The 17,024-nt window shown below is 42.5% G+C and overlaps 1 protein-coding gene across 1 annotated transcript; it reads left to right on the top strand.

Annotated features, from left to right (window-relative positions):
* Nucleotides 1–1,549: 1,549 nt before the first annotated feature.
* Nucleotides 1,550–16,556, top strand: ACAT1 (acetyl-CoA acetyltransferase 1). The gene is made up of 11 exons (XM_014966015.1): nucleotides 1,550–1,702; nucleotides 3,578–3,695; nucleotides 4,657–4,752; nucleotides 6,547–6,647; nucleotides 9,096–9,239; nucleotides 10,811–10,961; nucleotides 11,523–11,618; nucleotides 12,274–12,387; nucleotides 13,141–13,205; nucleotides 14,437–14,594; nucleotides 16,182–16,556. Exons 3-11 carry the CDS (start codon nucleotides 4,689–4,691, stop codon nucleotides 16,300–16,302), a joined length of 1,014 nt encoding a protein of 337 aa, XP_014821501.1. The 5' UTR covers nucleotides 1,550–1,702; nucleotides 3,578–3,695; nucleotides 4,657–4,688; the 3' UTR covers nucleotides 16,303–16,556.
* Nucleotides 16,557–17,024: the final 468 nt, after the last annotated feature.

Genomic DNA, 17,024 nt, shown 5'->3' with positions numbered 1-17,024 from the left:
AGGGCGGCCCCTCCCGCGGCGCGGAGGTCGGCGGGACCTTTCGCCGCGATCTTGAGAGCAGCTTTTTCCACTGCCTCAGAGCCGCCCCGCAGCGCCGGGCGGGCAGCCCCTGAGGGGCCCTCGCCGGGGTCTGCAGCTCCTGCCTTCCCGCTTCCCTGCCCTCCAGAGCCCCCGTACCCGCTCCCCGCTTCGGCCATCAGGATGTGTAGGAGCCATCGAAGAGCTGTTTGTAGCCAGGGCCAGGGGAGGAATCAGGGAGGCGAGTGGGTGCTCGGCTGTGCGTGAGGTGGGCTCGTCAGGCGCAGGGCTGGGGCTGAGGCGCTGAGCGCTCCCGCCCCGAAGGGCCTCCAGCCGCGGTGGGATCGGGGGGCCTTGGGCTCCTCTCAGCCGTGCAGGGGGCTGGGGCAGGGGGAAGGGGGCAGGGGAGGGAGGCATCGCCGCTGGGTGCATCCCTGTTGCCATATGCCAAGCTGAGGGTTGTGCCTTACCGGCTGTAGGAGGTGTTTTGTTTTGTTTTTTCGAAAAAGCCTGCGATTGACACGGAGCTAGTTTTGTGCACTGCCACCAGATGCCAGTTACGCTGAGAAGTCTGGTTTGTCCAGTTTGCTACAAAGATAGCAAATCGGGTGTTGTCCCGTAAGGGCATGCTACTTTGCTAGGGTTTTGGGGGTTTTTTTGACACTAACCCTTGAAAGCCCTGTTTAGTAAAGCCCTGAAGGGACATAATTCGTTTTCAGGGAGAAGTTTAATGTAAAACTTTCTGCTGGCTGGGACAAAAAAAACAACCAAGAACTATTTGAAAAACAGTAGGGAAAAAATCTGTCTTTTATTAGTTGAAAGTTGTCAAATGGAGAAAGAACCAGACTGGGTTTTCGTGTTGTGGACACAATGCCAGAAGCCATTCTTTGCTTTATAAAATTGATGGTGTTTTTGTGGTGTCCTTAAGTGGTTATTTTTAATTAGTATTTATTGAGCTGTCATTCAGCAGTGACCAGAAGTTTGCAGTGTGCTGAAATGTTGTCTAAGGAACTGTTTAAAAAAGTGGTTTAAACCACTAACTGAGAGATCATTCTGTTAATATATTGAAACAATACCTGCAGATGTATTTTTGTATCTTTACACCACTTAATTAGATGAAGCTAGTAGCCAGTGAATTAGTCCATTTTATTTTATGATTTTTTTGTAGTATTTTGAATTCTTTATTGTCATTTTTGTTCACGAAATGCCAGTGAAATGAGACTGTAGATGCAAACTGCCAGTGTTTAAAAGGCAGTGAAGTTAATGATAGGAATGAATAAACCAAAGTCCAGAGAAGCAGACAGAGGGACTTTTTCAAGATAACACCACTAATCCTAGTTTAGACATATGTTATATGTGTACATAACCAACTTGGCCAGGAAGAATTTGGTTTTGTTTTTAAAGGGGTATATGTACTTTTTTCAGAAAATATTCTATCACAGATATTACGGTGAGACTGTGCACTGGACTACACTTTTTTTAAAAGGCATGTTATGGTATTTAATTGAATATTTTTTTCTAGTGTTTCTTAGATACTATTTTTTAAAATAAGGACTTCTTTGAAAATGGTATATTGCTAAAATGTCGTGGCATTGGCTTTCCTGATATGAAAATTTGAGGACTTTCTTATTTTCAGGCTTTGAAGTATACAAGCCGTGGTTATGCCTCACAGCGTACTGTAAATGTAAGTATAAAGCACCATCTGACCACAATAAATCACTGTTTTAAATTTTTTTCTTAATCACTTCTTTAAGTGTGAAGTTCTTTAAAAAGTTATCACAAAAAATCTGCATTGAAGACATTGTGGCTTGTACCCAACTCACACTTGACTGCAAAATCAGGAATAAAAGTCAAATTTCCTTTTTTACTTTGCTTTGCTAATTGTTAGGTAGTGTGGGACAGAACTGGTTAGAAGTATGTCAGCTAACTTAAGCTGAATGCAGCTATCTACCTATTACTGGAAAATACAGCTGAGGTGGACTAGTCCCTCTGAGGTTATTTGTGTGTCATCATGCAACTTGCTGTTACAATGTAAAAGCTGAGGACAAGTATGTTACTATCACTGATTATCAACCACCATGAAGAAGGGGTTACAGAAACAGAACCTTCTTAGTTTTAAACCAGTAGAAATTGTCTTTGCTCTTGTTCTAATTTTTTTTCCTAGTGTTTTCTTTATTTGCTTGTCTCTCTAAATAAAGAACTTATGGTGAGACCCTGTGAAGCTTTGTGTCTGAGTCCCACTGAAACTGGCACAGTTGGAAGTATTCATTGCTTCTTCTCAATACCTGTCTGGGGCAGCCAGAGGTTTGAAAAAAGTGCATCTTTTTGGTACCAGGTCCTCGTGCTACTCTCACAGGGTTAGGAGGTAGACGTGTTGATGTAGCATTAAGGCTAAGAGGCAAAATAAATCAGTTTTGAGGGGCTACTATGCATAGAGCTGAATGTCATACAATGTCTTAAACTACTGCATACGTGCTATGCTGGGACCTGGGCATTTGAGTATCTCCAAGGATGGAGACTCCACAACCTCTCTGGGAAGCCAGTGTTTGGTCACACTCACCACAAAAAAGTGTTTCCTCATATTCAGAGGGAACCTTCTGTGTGTCAGTTTGTGTCCATTGCCTCTGGTCCTGTCACTGGGCACCACTGAGAAGAGGCTGATTCCATTGCCTTTCAGGTATTAATAGACATGGATGAAGTGCCCTGAGCCTTCTCCTCTCCAGGCTGAACAGTCCCAGCTCTCTTAGACTTTCTTTGTATGTCAGATGCTCCAGTCCCTTCGTGATCTTCGTAGCCCTTTGTTGGAATCTCTCCAGTATGTCCATGTCCCTCTTGTACTGGGGAGCCCAGAACTGGACACAGCACTCCAGATGTGGCTTCACCAGTGCTGAGTAAAGGGGAAGGATCACTTCCCTTGACTTCCCTGACAATACTTTGCCTAATGCAGTCCAGGGTACCATCAGGTGTCTTTGCTGCAAGGGCCCATTGCTGACTCATGTTCAGCCTGGCATGTTCTGGTGCCTGGGGTTGCTCCTCCCCAGGTGCAGGACTTTGCACAGCTCCTTGATGAACTTCACCAGGTTCCTGTCAGTTCATTTCTCCAGCCTGTTGAGGTCTCTCTGGATGGTAGCATAACCCCCTGCCATATCAGCTCCTCCTCCTGGTTTTGTGTCACAAGCAAACCCGCTGAGGGCCCACTACCCCATCATCTAGATCATTAATGAAGATCTTAGACAGCACTGGACCCACTATTGACCCCTGGGGTTATTGGCCTCCAGCCAGACTTCCTAAAGAGCCCAGATACCTGCATGGCAGCACTCCAGCCATGGGAGCCATCGGCTCCATGATTTCAAGATTGTAGTTTGTAACTGCACACCAATTTCCTTATGTTTATTCCCCATGCTGCCCGCATTAATAAAGATTATTTTAGTGCTTGGAAGCACTTGCAGGATAAAAGGGAAGCTGTGACATGAATGAAAGGGTAAAAAGTGGATAAATGTTAAAAATACTGGTGTATGTGAAAGAGGCTCTGACTTTTATTCCATGATTCTTCTCTCAGGAGGTGGTGATAGCAAGTGCTGTAAGGACACCGATTGGATCTTTCCAAGGATCTCTTTCGTCACTGCCAGCCACTAAACTTGGTTCCATTGCAATTAAGGGAGCGATTGACAAAGCAGGTATATCTAAATATTTTTTGCTCTGACAAAGCGAGCTAAAAGTGGCTCAGAACAGTATCGGTCTGTGTCTTTTGTTTTTAAGTTGCTCAGTAAAGAAAACAGTTCGGGGGTGGTTTTTTTTTGTTCCTGTGGCACTCTCTGAAGTCTTTATCCAGAAATGGCATTTATATAAAGTTGATTTTTGGGCTTCGTTTCAATCTGAATTAAGTGATGTGCTGCTTCTAGGAGCAGATTATTACTTGGGGATCTGTGCTAATCCAAATCTGCTTGAACATGCTAATTGCTTGTCTGGGCTGGGGTTTTTAACCCACCTACGCTGATGCAGAGGCTACTTTCTGCTGAAACTGGTGGCCCTTCCTCTCCCTGCCCATTTTTCACATGGGCACTTAAGCTTGGAGGACAGCCTTGTGAGTCTATTCATAAATTCAAATCAGCAAAAAAGTCTCTTTGGGGAAAGAGGAGGGTTAATTTTCTCCAAATTTGGCTTCTTGAAACAGCATATTACAAGAACTTGAACGTCATGGCTGTTGCAAGAGATGCAGCGGGAGAGCAGGTCTCTGGCAGCAGCCAGCTGTGGCCTTGGCTCACCCCTCTTAAACAAAGCTGTTTCTTTGGATGTAACTGTGGCAGGTAGAAAGTTTTGAGCATTTAACCATCCATGGAGATGGAGCTGCTCAGGTGACTAGTGAGACCTGGCAATGTTTGCTTCAGTTAGCTACCCATAGCTTGTGCTGCAGGTAGCGAGGGAATTCTGTTCCGTGGAGTCACCAGCTCATCAGGAGGTGATGAGGGCAGAGATTTGGGATGCCCCCAACAGGCCCCTGTGTCCTGCTTTTAGCACATGGGTTGGACACGGTGCATTTCATCAGGCTTTGATAGAAAACTTCTGTGGGGAGGTACTTAAAGGGGAGTTACATCTTCTGTGCAAAAAATCATGAATCGAAACAACTTTGTTTTATAGGTATCCCTGCAGAAGAAGTGAAAGAAGCGTATATGGGTAATGTCTTGCAAGCTGGGCAAGGACAAGCTCCAGCAAGACAAGCAGTCTTGGGTGCAGGTATTCATTCTCTTGATTCTGGGGTTAAAGGTTTTCTGTCTTTGTGTAGACAGTATAGATTATTGAGCTATGAGTTAAAGCAGAGCGGTGCCCAGCCCTTTGTCGAGATGGTCTGTGTATGCTTTTTCTCCCGTGGTGGGTGAAGGGTGTCTGTTGTGCTCATGCAAGTGGGTCTAATTGTGCATGCTCAGCAATCAGTTCTCATACACACAATGGATGGTGCAGAACCTGGAGAAGATGATATTGGAGACCAGGCTGCTGCTTCCAGAGCACTTTGCGCTAGTGATGGATGCTGTCTTTGAATCTTTCATGAAACAAACTTTTTTCCTTAAGTCTATCATTACTCTTAAGCCTTATTGGATGAGAGATCAGTGAGTTTCCTTGAACTGCAGATACAAGTATGTCATTATGTTCATCTTCCTGTGGAATCTGCTGCTGTCAGTGGAAGGAGTCACTCTGCCTGGGGTGTTAGTGGCAGCATGAAGGTTATTGGAGTGCAGGAATGATTTTCTTCTCCTTTTTGCTGTAGGGATGGGATTCCATACCTTAGCATGATGCTAAGGAAAGTCTGTGGGTCAGGGAAGAACTGGATGCTTCTCTGCTCTGTGTACTTTTTTTGAAAGAGAAGGAACTGCTTCCATGTGAGGTTCTTTTCTTTCCCCTGGCGAGTTTCCCTGTGTATGGAGGCGATGCGCTGGTTGCTGAGCCGAAGACTGGAGAACAAGTCCTATGAGGAGAGGCTGAGGGAACTAGGCATGTTTAGTTTGAAGAAGAGGAGGCTGAGGGGAGACCTCATTGCCCTCTACAACTACCTGAAAGGAGGTTACAGAGAGGTGGGGGTTGGCCTCTTCTCCCAAAGGACAAATGACAAGACCAGAGGAAATGGTCTGAAGTTGCAGCAGGGGAGATTTAGATTAGATATTAGAAAGAACTACTTTACTGAGAGAGTGGTCAGGCACTGGAACAGTCTGCCCAGGGAGGTGGTGGAGTCACCATCCCTGGAGGGATTTAAGAAACGTATAGACATGGCTCTTCAGGGCATGCTCTAGTGCCCAAGGTTATTGGTTTATGGTGAGGTGTTGAGCGGGTGCGGTGTTTTTGGTGAGCGTTTGGTGTGGTTTGGTTTTTTTGGTTTTTTTTTTTTTTTTTTTGTGGTTGGCCTTGATGATCTCAGAGGTCCCTTCCAACCACTAAGATTCTGTGATTCTGTGAATGCCAGAGGGCAAGCCTAGGGTAGAGGCACTGATGTGATGGTCTTGAGCCAAGCTGCACCCAGCAGAGCCCGAGGCTGTTGTAGTGAACACTCCATAACAATAACAGCTCAATAATAACCATGTGAATGACACTGACATCTAGCACTTTTGATCCTGTTCAGCATCGCGTGTGTTTATAGAGTCCCTGTACCTCTGGAGTCTGTCTTGTTGCCAGTTGCTAAATTCTACAGCTTACTTATGCCTTTTCAATGTTGAATGAGTCTTATAGGCAGGGATCGGGGTGCCAGGAGGATGAACTGTTCTGGAGTCGCTTCCCTGGTCTTCTGTCTCTCTGATTCTTCACTTGCTTGCTCCATTATCACGAGTCTGTTGTTGGAAGAGGAGAAACAACAAGAGTCTCCAAGAAGGGTAGCAGCTAGGGATGGGGGTAGATACATTGCCCTGGCAGGCTGAATAGAGCAAGCTGGACACCCAGGGCTTGGATAAAAATTGGTCACATATGAAATATTGCTGAAACACCAATGAAGTGTTAGTCTGCCCTTTGTGTAATAGAGTTGTTTGTACAACTTCTTTGACTCAGGTTTACCAATCTCCACTCCTTGTACAACCGTCAATAAAGTCTGTGCTTCAGGAATGAAATCAATCATGATGGCAGCACAGAGCCTGATGTGTGGGAGTCAGGTATGTGAATTTTGGTGCTGTTTTAGGGAAAAAAAACACAACTAATGTTGTGGATCCTGTCCAATTAATGACTGTGCCTTTTGATTTGGGACTGTGTTTTGACTTGGGATAATAAAGCTAATTAGCCAGGTTTTGTTTTGCTTGCACAACTGGAATTTTACAGTCATTTAAGTGTGTTTTGGTTTAAAACAGAAAAAAATTATAAATATTATAGTTAGGAAATCGTCAGATGTATTTTTGGGGCTGAGCAAATAAGGTGGATTTTTTGGGGGATATTTACATCCTCTCCCTACTGCTCTTCCCCCACCCCCAAAAAAATCATTAAGGGAATTTTCAAGCTTTCTTGTTTGAAAAATCAAAGAAATTTTTTAGGCTTAGTTTTTGCTGAAACACGTCTATAGTCTTGACTTTCAGACACTTGAAACACTTAAATGAATTAAATATACATACTGAAAGAATGTTGTTTTCAAGTCCATTAAAGATGTTTCAGGCTTTTTTTATTATTTTAGAAGCAGCGCGATCTATTCTTGCTGAATAGGTGTTTTCATTGAAGGGCTTGATGGAGGGAAATTGCTCATCTCTGTCAACAGAGTTCCAAGATGCTCTATACAATGGGGAACATAGTATCACTTCATGGCACCATCTTCAGGAAGCCATTAAATGCTGTGCAGCAAAGAATAGGGGAGTAGTGTGAATGTGAAGAAAGACATTTCAATTTTGTTTTAAATTCCATACTCAGAGCGTTTTGGTAACACCTCCCTTTCTCTGAAATGAAAGTATTGTCAGTTCAATATATATTTTTTGTTTATAAAGTAAGTGGCTCATAAGTGAGAAAGGTACTTACTACTCTTTTTATCTGTTTGGTTTTTTTTTTGTTTAGAACACAACTTAAATATTTAAGTTTTATTGTGCCTTCTGTGAAAATAACAGTAGAGTTAAGCAACTACTTATTGCTTTGGCCTTGCTCTGTAGAGGAAGCACTTTGTCCAGTTCCTACTGAAATTGGTGGAAGTCTTGTCTTGGAAGACTTTGAACCAGGTCCAGCGTGTCTGTGTAAACAGCTAATTTGGATTCAGTAATTTCCATCCAATGACTCTGTGAGAGGTTGTGCACTTGGTTGGTTTGACAGATGCAGGCCAGGAGCTCTGGAGAGAACTGGAGTTTTCAGCTGAGCTAATCATTCACGCTGTGCTGCCAGTCTCAGCAAAAGCAGAGACATGGCCAGTTATTAGTCTCTTAGAGCTATAAATTGTGGGGGTTTTTATTGGCATTTGTTTGGTTTTCCTGGCTGCAGACTGCGAGGTATCTGTGGTATGAAAGTCAGTGATGGTTCCCAGTGGCTTAAGTCAGTGTACACCGTCACATAAACAATTGTATTAACTCTGTCTCCAAGTCTTTCACTTCAAAGAATTGAAATGCCGGGGACTCTTGTTCCTCTGGTCTATTGCTGCTTCCATATCTCAGCTGCCTTTCTGATCTATCTGCCTTTCCAGCTTGTCTCCACCCTTTTTCTTTTTTCATTCTTTTATTACTTCATGTCACTGTTCCTGGATCTAGTTTATAATCTATTCTGAACCAAACTTATTTCACTGAGTCTTAATTTAAAGAAACCAAAAAAACTTTTCTATTTTTCTTATTGTTGTCTTGATGTAAAGTATTTTTGAATTTATATTAATGACATTATTGAACTCTCAAAGAATGTGTGTATTTTTCTTACCTTTATCCGTATTTCAGATAGGCCATTAAACACAACTCACATCCTAAGATCCTAGGGATTTGGGGCCTGATGAACGGTAGCTTATGGTCCTTATAGCTTTGCTGTTTGTAGGTTTTCTGTTTCTTTGCTTTGTCTCAGCTTGAAAAGAATACTAATTTATAAATGCTTATGATGATTCAGCTTAATTTGAGTTCAGTAATCATTAATTATTGTCATCTCTTTTTTTGAGATGATAAAACCACATTATAAGTCATTTCTCTTTACATTGTAAGATGAAACGATATTATGTAAAGCCACAGGTACTTGTAAATCTCTGTCTTTTCTTAGTGATATCTTGGATTCTGGCTGTTGCTTGTTCCATAGGGATATGGAGCCGTGAATGAAGAACAAAAAGAGAAATATACAGAAAAAGAAACTGTTTAATTTATAACATGATCTTGGAAGCTTTTGAGTAGAAGTGCAAGAGACTGATGTGGCTGTTACAGCTTTTTAAAACTGCCAACAAGATGAAAGTCCAGTTGTTCTGTCAGGGTGGATTAACTCTCTTCAGCTGCTGTTCCTGCTGTTTGCTTTTTAAACGCATAAAGATATTTTCTTTTTTACCTCTTTCTCAAAGACTCCTCAGAAATATAAAGTTTCTGTGCTTAAGCTTTTGCTAATATTTGTTCCTACAAGAAGCCACAGAGAACACACTACATTATTAATAATTTTAACATGTTTCCTTTGAGCAGGATGTGATGGTTGCTGGTGGAATGGAGAGCATGTCTAATGTTCCCTATACAATGAGCAGAGGAGCAACACCTTACGGAGGAGTGAAGCTGGAAGACCTGATAGTAAAAGATGGGCTGACAGATGCTTATAACCACATCCATATGGTAAATATTCCTGCACAGCACTGAAGTATCAGCCATAGGCCTGGTGCAGCTTTGAAGAGCTTGCTTGTAATTATTATGAAACTGGTTCATCTTGCAAACCTCGAATTGGGGAATAATATTAATGGAGGAGGAAAAAAGTCTTCCACTTCCAGACTTCCTGTAGTAACTAACGGACGGGCTAGACAGAAGACCAAAACAGAATAGCAAATTGTGTGTTAACATTTATCTGTCTCTGAAGTCTGAATAGCCTACAGCAGGGATTTAAAAAGAAAATTAAAAATTGCTACTGATAGACTGCAGTTATTTTATCTGTGGGAAAGAGAAATGGAGTTACTTGGTGTCTTTGAGAGTGCCTGCTCTGTCCAGTTCAGCTGGGTCTCGTGTTTATCTGCCCTCCCCCAATGTACATATCTCATATCTTCTGCTGGAAGGTTTGAGTCAGCTGATGTGGTTACTCCCCAGCACGTAGCTTAAATGGGACAAACAACAGCAAACTTAGGATGGGTTTGGAAAACAGCTGATAGGAAGCCAGTGAAAAACAGTTTGAAAAGAGAATGACTGCGTTCAGTTTACAAATATTTCTGACCATTGTGTGTGGTAATTCACAACTGTAGGGCATTATTGATGGCTCAGTTATTCTTGCTGGCATACTGGAACACACATCGTGAGGAATATTCTACTGTGACCCATGTATTTGATACAGACCTCGCTGCTGCTGTGTGGGATTTAATCTTTTTTTAGCAGCTTTTAGTATAGCACGTGCTGCTTGGGATAGTGGTTGAGATTCACTCCCGTATTTCAGCTGAAATGCATTTTGATTGTGAGGATTTTTATAGGAATGTAAATAGTGGCTTTGCCAGTTCTTGTACGTGAGGAAAAACTCCAGGGTTTGGTTACAATACACAAAGTTTTAATAGATTGGGGCAATATTTCAGAATCTTTCGTCTACATTATAGCAGCTGTGGGTTGCTTGGAAAACCTTAACAGTCTGTGAGAATATAGGAAGGCTCATCTGATGGCTTTAGGAACTTACTCTTGTCTGTGTTTTGGCAATAGACTAAGTTGCTGGTGCTATGAAGACTTTAAATTCTTTAACTGCATAGAAGTGAACTTGCTTGTTTGAAGAACTGGAGGAACATGATACTAAAGGGTTTTGTGTTGATTGATTGAGCTTTCTACAGAAACGAGAGGTGGAATGAACCTCTTTAAACTCTAGTAAGATGATGTGAGGACACTGTTCTGTGGCTGAACTATCATCAGTCTCTGTCAGCCCTAAGCCCTTTAAAACTTAGTTTTGCGTGCAATTTTTAATTTAAAAAAAAAAAAAAAAGCCTTTTAAGGAAAGTTCCTTCATGGTTTTAATAATCTGGATCCAGAAAACATTTGCTAAATCTGAAGTTCATATTCCAAAACCAGAAGTTACTGTTTGGTCATGACTGTGTAAATTAGAAATGGGCACCAAATATTAATCACATTCAGTTCTGGAAATGTGCTGGTTGAGTTTTTTTCAGTTACATTTCTACTTCACATCTCCAGAAATACCAAAGCTAACGTGCCTGGTTTTCTCCAAGGGCAACTGTGCTGAGAACACTGCGAAGAAGTTTACGATTTCACGAGATGATCAAGACACTTACGCCATAGGCTCTTACACTAAGAGCAAAACAGCCTGGGATTCGGGAATATTGAAAAATGAAATAGTTCCTGTCACTATTTCTAAAAAAGGTATTATGGATAAGTGTGATAAAATAAATTGTGCTTCTCATTGAAAGCTGTAACATCGTCTGTGTTCAGTGCAAACTGTGCTGTTTACATGCAGATCTCAGGAACACTAATTTTAGATTAGTGAAGAAGTCTGCATAACAGAAAATTTCTGGTGAACAGCAGCCAGTGACCTGTGATCTCTTTGTTTTTGTGGTTTTCTTCAACGTTACATACCATGTATTCTTCCTTTTTTCTGTAAGTGGAAGACTAGCTATTGAATTTAGGTAACATGGCTTGAGGACATCTCTCTTTTAACTTCCCTATTCGTTACCTTAAAGATATGTTCTTTATGTCCCTTTCATTCAGCCACCAGGAAGTATAAATTATTTTTTCTGAAAAAATTGGATGAAGGAATCTTTTTTTTTTTCTAGTTTTTGTAAGCACATTTCTTGACATGCATTTAACATGTGCTTTCTACTAAAATAAGTTGTTTAAATAAGACAGCATTTAATCAAAGAACTGTATTAGAATGTCTTAAGAATGGACTGTTCTATAAAATACTAAACCAAATCTGAATTTCAGGAAAGCCAGATACAGAAGTGAACGAAGATGAAGAATACAAACGTGTTGATTTTAGTAAAGTTCCAAAGCTGAAAGCTGTTTTCCAAAAAGAAAATGGTAAATATTGTTAAATTAACTGCTTAATTTTCTACCAAGGATACTCTGTTGTAGTGAAGAGTACTGTTCACAAGAGCATGAAAGCCCAGCAGTGATCCGTTAACTTTTAACTGTCTGCTAAGATAAATAAACCTGCTTCACAACAGCGTAAACTGGCTTGGATTAAAAGATGGTCCAAGAACCTTAAAGCAATGAAAACCTCTGGTTTTGACATTTACTTTAAACAGAATGAAACAGATTGGTTTCAGTTTAGCTCTTGCCTTTGTCTCTGCCAAGTGTAAGCTCTCGTTTCCTTGGGAGCTGGGGTGCCTTCGCACAGTTCCCTGTTACTTCCCTGAATCTGTAATTGATGAATCTTTCTGGCCAACTCCGTTGCTGCTCATTCACAGCCCTGGTTGAGCTGGAGCTGTGTGTTAGTGCCGGCAACGCAGCTGAGGTGGATGGTGTGATAAAGATACAAACACATGTGATTGTACTTGTTTAATCAAACTCACTTAAAAAAACAACTCCTTTTTAGTTAACTCAGTGCAACAGATATCACCATATTGTTGAGACCTTACATTCAAGGGCCTAAGGTAAAAAAAGTCATTAATGAGATATACCTGAGTTATGTCCCACTTTCCCCTCTCTTTAAATAATGCTTTGCCTTTCCCAGGAACAGTGACCGCGGCCAACGCCAGCACTCTGAATGACGGAGCAGCCGCTCTGGTGCTGATGACTACGGAGGCAGCCAAGAGACTGAAAGTCAAACCCCTGGCACGGATAGTAGGTAAGATCTGTCTTTTCTCCTCTGTAGCACTCCCCCAGTATGCTCTCCAATTGGGAGTCATAGAATCATAGAATGGTTTGGGTTGGAAGGGACCTTAAAGATCACCGATTTCCAACCCCCCTGCCAAGGCCAGGGGACACCTCCCACTAGACCAGGTTGCTCAAAGCCCCATCCAGCCTGGCCTTGAACACTTCCAGGGATGGGGCATCCACAGCTTCTCTGGGCAACCTGTTCCAGTGTCTCACCACCCTCACAGTAAAGAATTTCTTCCTGAAGTCTAATCCAAATCTATCCTCTTTCAGTTTAAAACCTTTATCCCTTGTCCCATCGCTCCACTCCCTGGTAAACAGTCCCTCCCAGCTCTCCTGTAGCCCCCTTCAGATACTGGAAGGCTGCTATAAGGTCTTCCTGGAGCCTTCTCTTCTCCAGGCCGGTTTGGTCATGGGACAGAAAAGGGGGGCCCTCAGGCATTATGGCTGCGTCTTCTCAATTCAGTCCTTGAAATTCCAGTGTTGTACCAGCAAGGTTTTGATAATAAAATTTTCAATCATAAAGAGTTTTCTATATGGAATAATATTAAAAATCTGAAAATGTTATTATGTGGCTCGCTTAAAGGCACTAAACTTTAGATGTATCTACTTTATGGATCATTATATTGAGAATGTTTCTGTCTTGGCTGGGTTTGCTGCTTGCACGTATAAATCCTATATGGTAAAAACAAAAGGTCTTTAAACACTTTTATGATTTTTACAGCTTTTGCAGATGCTGCTGTTGATCCCATTGACTTCCCAATTGCCCCTGCACATGCTGTTCCCAAGGTAGGAATAAAACTTGAGTGTTTTTTGAAAAACAACAATTTTCCGTAGCACTGGAATGCACATTGGCTCATCCCTCATTGGATCTTCCTGTAATTAGGATCAAAATTATAAGTGTATCATAAATACAAAGAGCCCGATTTTCCGAGGATCAAGGCTACAATGCAGATTTTCAGAGTAATAATTTCTCACACCTGGTTTGAAGGAGAGTATTTTACAGTGCTTTCACCAACTTTAGAAGCTTTGCAGATTGCATGGCTAATGGGCAAAATAAATGTGGTTACACAAGTACAGAGTAGTTCAAAAGGAACTGAAGACAAGTGTATGGCACGAGGCAACACTCTCTCACGGAATCATGGATTTGACAGAGTTGGAAGGGACCTCTAGAGATCATCTGGTCCAACTCCCCTGCCAAAGCAGGGTTGCCCAGAGCACATCACTCAGGACTGCATCCAGGCGGGTCTTGAAGGTCTCCAGAGAAGGGGACTCCATGACCTCCTTGGGCAGCCTGTTCCAGTGCTCCATCACCCTCACCGGAAAGAAGTTCTTCCTCGTATTTGAATGGAATTTCCCATGTTCCAGCTTGAGCCCGTTGCCCCTTGTCACTGGGAGCCACTGAAAAGAATCCGGCTCCATCCACCTTCAACCCACCCTTTAGATACCTATAAGCATTAATAATAAGGTCTCCCCTCAACCTTCGCTTGTTCAGGCTAAAGAGCCCCAGCTCCTTGAGCCTTTCCTCGTAAGGGAGGTGTTCTAATCCCTTAATCATCTTTGTAGCCCTACGCTGGACTCTCTCCAGTAGTTCCCAGTCCCTCTTGAACTGGGGGGCCCAGAACTGGATGCAGTATTCCAGTTGTGGCCTCACCAGTGCAGAGTAGAGGGGGAGAATGACCTCCCTCGACCTGCTGGCCACACTCTTCCCAGTGCAGCCCAGGGTTCCGTTGGCCCCTCTCAGTTTAAATGTAGTTACCGTAGCAGTGGCCTTAGTCTGGGTGTGATGAGCAGGTGCCCTTGGCACGGGGTACTCTCCGGTTCTGCTTTTGTGAAAACTCAGGTTTGTGCTTTACAACCTCAGTTTTGCTTTTTCCCAGCTGACAAAGAGGTTCCGAAATACAAACTTGAATCAGACTATGGGCAGCCTGAGTCACCCACTTCAAAACAGACCTAATTGTTTCTATAATTAGCTTCCTAATTTTTTCACAGTAGTAACTATTTTTATTATTATTTCTAGATCCTAAGTCAGTCAGGCCTGAAAAAAGAAGACATTGCAATGTGGGAAATCAACGAAGCCTTCAGTGTGGTGGTGCTGGCCAATATCAAAATGCTGGGTATTGACCCACAAAAGGTCAATATCAACGGAGGTGCTGTCTCTCTGGGACATCCAATAGGGTGAGTAACATAAGCACTGGGGGCTGTTCTGTGCAGAGGCACTGCTTTCCAGACACACTGCTAAAGCATTTACCATTATTCTCAGGTTTAATGCAATTAGGAGGGGTAATAGAAATGTGCAATTAGATACACAGTGACTTAATTCCTGTGTCAAATTTCAGGGTGCCTTGAAAAGTGCACGATCCCATTTTAATCTCCACAGGTAGTTATCACTTACTTTCATGAAGAGCTTTCTTGTCTCCGTAGCTATATGGATTTATGAGGTATTAAAACCAAATGTGACAGAATCATAGAATTGCCCAGGCCAGAAGGGACCTCCAAGGGTCATCTAGTCCGACCTCCCCACAGTCAGCAGGGACACCCCCAACTAGACCAGGTTGCCCAGGGCCTCGTCGAGCCTCACCTTGAACATCTCCAGGGAAGGGGCCTCAACCACCTCCCTGGGCAACCTGTTCCAGTGCTCCACCACCCTCACAGTAAAGAACTTTCTCCTAATCTCCAATCTAAATCTGCTCCCCTCCAGCTTGAAGCCATTGTCCCTCGTCCTGTCACTGCAGGCCTTTCTAAACAGGTTCTCCCCAGCCTTCCTGTAGGCTCCCTACAATAATAATTAATCAAGTAGTGAAGCTAATACAATTTACAGGCAAACTTAAGAAAATAGGGAAGGATATGGTACAGGGGCTTTTATTTTTCTTACATGAGCCAAGTGAAATTCCAGGTCTTCTCAAAGCATTTTTGAGCGTGAATCCAAGTCTCCAAGCCCCCAGTGCAGCAGATGGGGACAGTCTGGGGGATGCTGGTGGGTCTCCTTGTTTGAACTTCTGTCATCTGGCAGGAGGAGTCAGATCTCCTGCTCCGTTCCCTGACAGACCCGTTAATCCTCCTTAAGGGGGATTGTGCTGCAGGTCTAGGAGGGAAAAAACATTTCAAAACCTGTATGTCGCTGTGAAGCAGCCACGTTGTACATCAGGAACGAGGAGGAGTACTTTGTGGTTCATAAAAAGCTCTAATCAAGGCACAATCCTCTTTTTTTTTTTCTTTCTTTTGTCTTAATAATTAATTTTGAAACCTAATGTCAGAATGTCAGTGCCTGGTTTTGCCTTAATAATTAATTTTGAAACCTAATGTCAGTGCCTGGTTTTGTAGGTCAGGTGGCTCAGAGTAGCACACCGCTGTGTATCAAACTGGAAACAAATAAGAAACTGTTAGAAATGAGTCATGACTATCGATTTGGTTTTTGTGGTAGATTTGTTACCTTCTGTGAAAGAGCTTTGCTACGTGGAGAGGTTACTTCCTAATACACAGACTGACTGAGAGGCAGTTCCCTTTTCCAGGAGCAGCTTTAGATAAACACATTTTTGTTGTTTGTGTTTGTATAAGAGTCTTTTTGTTTGTCAAGTACTGTAGCTAGAGAAAAATAACCTGTATTGCCTCTAAATGTAGATGAAAGGGTTTGTTTGGTCATTTTGTAGGTGGTTTTTTCCCCTCCAGTGAATCAGTACCATATTCTGCCAACTATCCTGCATGGGGCAAATGAAGAATTTCCTTTAAACTAAGCTATATACTTTTTTTTTTTCCTTTATGTAGGATGTCTGGAGCAAGAATTGTTGTTCACATGGCCCATGCGCTGAAACAAGGACAATATGGCCTTGCAGGAATCTGCAATGGAGGAGGAGGTGCTTCTGCAATATTGATAGAGAAGCTGTAGGCACAGATAGAGCTGGAAACAAAGCCTTAAGCACTCTCTGATCAAAGCCACGCGTGGTACCTGTTACACCCTATTTATCAGTAAGTGAATGAATTCCTTAACTGCTGTTCTAAAACTTCTTAAAACATTGATTATTGATATGAACCCTGGGCTTTTATTACTTTGACTCAGTGTAAGTTTTTATACAGTACAAATAAAAACTGTCAAATTATGATGATGTCTCCAGACCTGACAATAAAGAATGTCTAACCATGTCTCCTCTCACTGGTTTCTCAAATGCCACCAAAAATGAATTCTCTTGGTAACTCACACAGTGCTGCGAGTAGAAGAAGCTCATTTCTTAGTTTTGGTGCTTAATTTTAATGGAAAAAATCTTCCTTGAAGGTTGGTTTCTGCTTTGCATAGCTCAAAGCCAGGTCAAATGCCAAAAAAGGAGCCCTGCTGGAGCGCACCCTCACCCTGCCTTGGGCTGCTGTATCAAAGCCAACAGGACACAATGGGGGTCCAACCTCCACACAGAAGTGCTCATGTGGCTTCAAAATGCTGCTGCTCCTGTTTTGTTCATGTTGACCTCTGTGATGTACCATTTTCTCAACAGGCTTTTAAGTAGAGGCAGATTCAGGACCAAACGAGTGCAACTACTGCTGCCTGCGCTCTGGAAGTGACAGGAACACGGGGTTAAGCTTCCTCTTGCAAATATGTTGAGATGGGAATATTTTCCT

Source organism: Calidris pugnax, unplaced genomic scaffold (genome assembly GCF_001431845.1).
Source record: "Calidris pugnax isolate Ruff unplaced genomic scaffold, ASM143184v1 scaffold20, whole genome shotgun sequence".
Taxonomy (NCBI): domain Eukaryota; kingdom Metazoa; phylum Chordata; class Aves; order Charadriiformes; family Scolopacidae; genus Calidris; species Calidris pugnax.
This window is presented reverse-complemented; position numbering and strand designations above follow the sequence as displayed.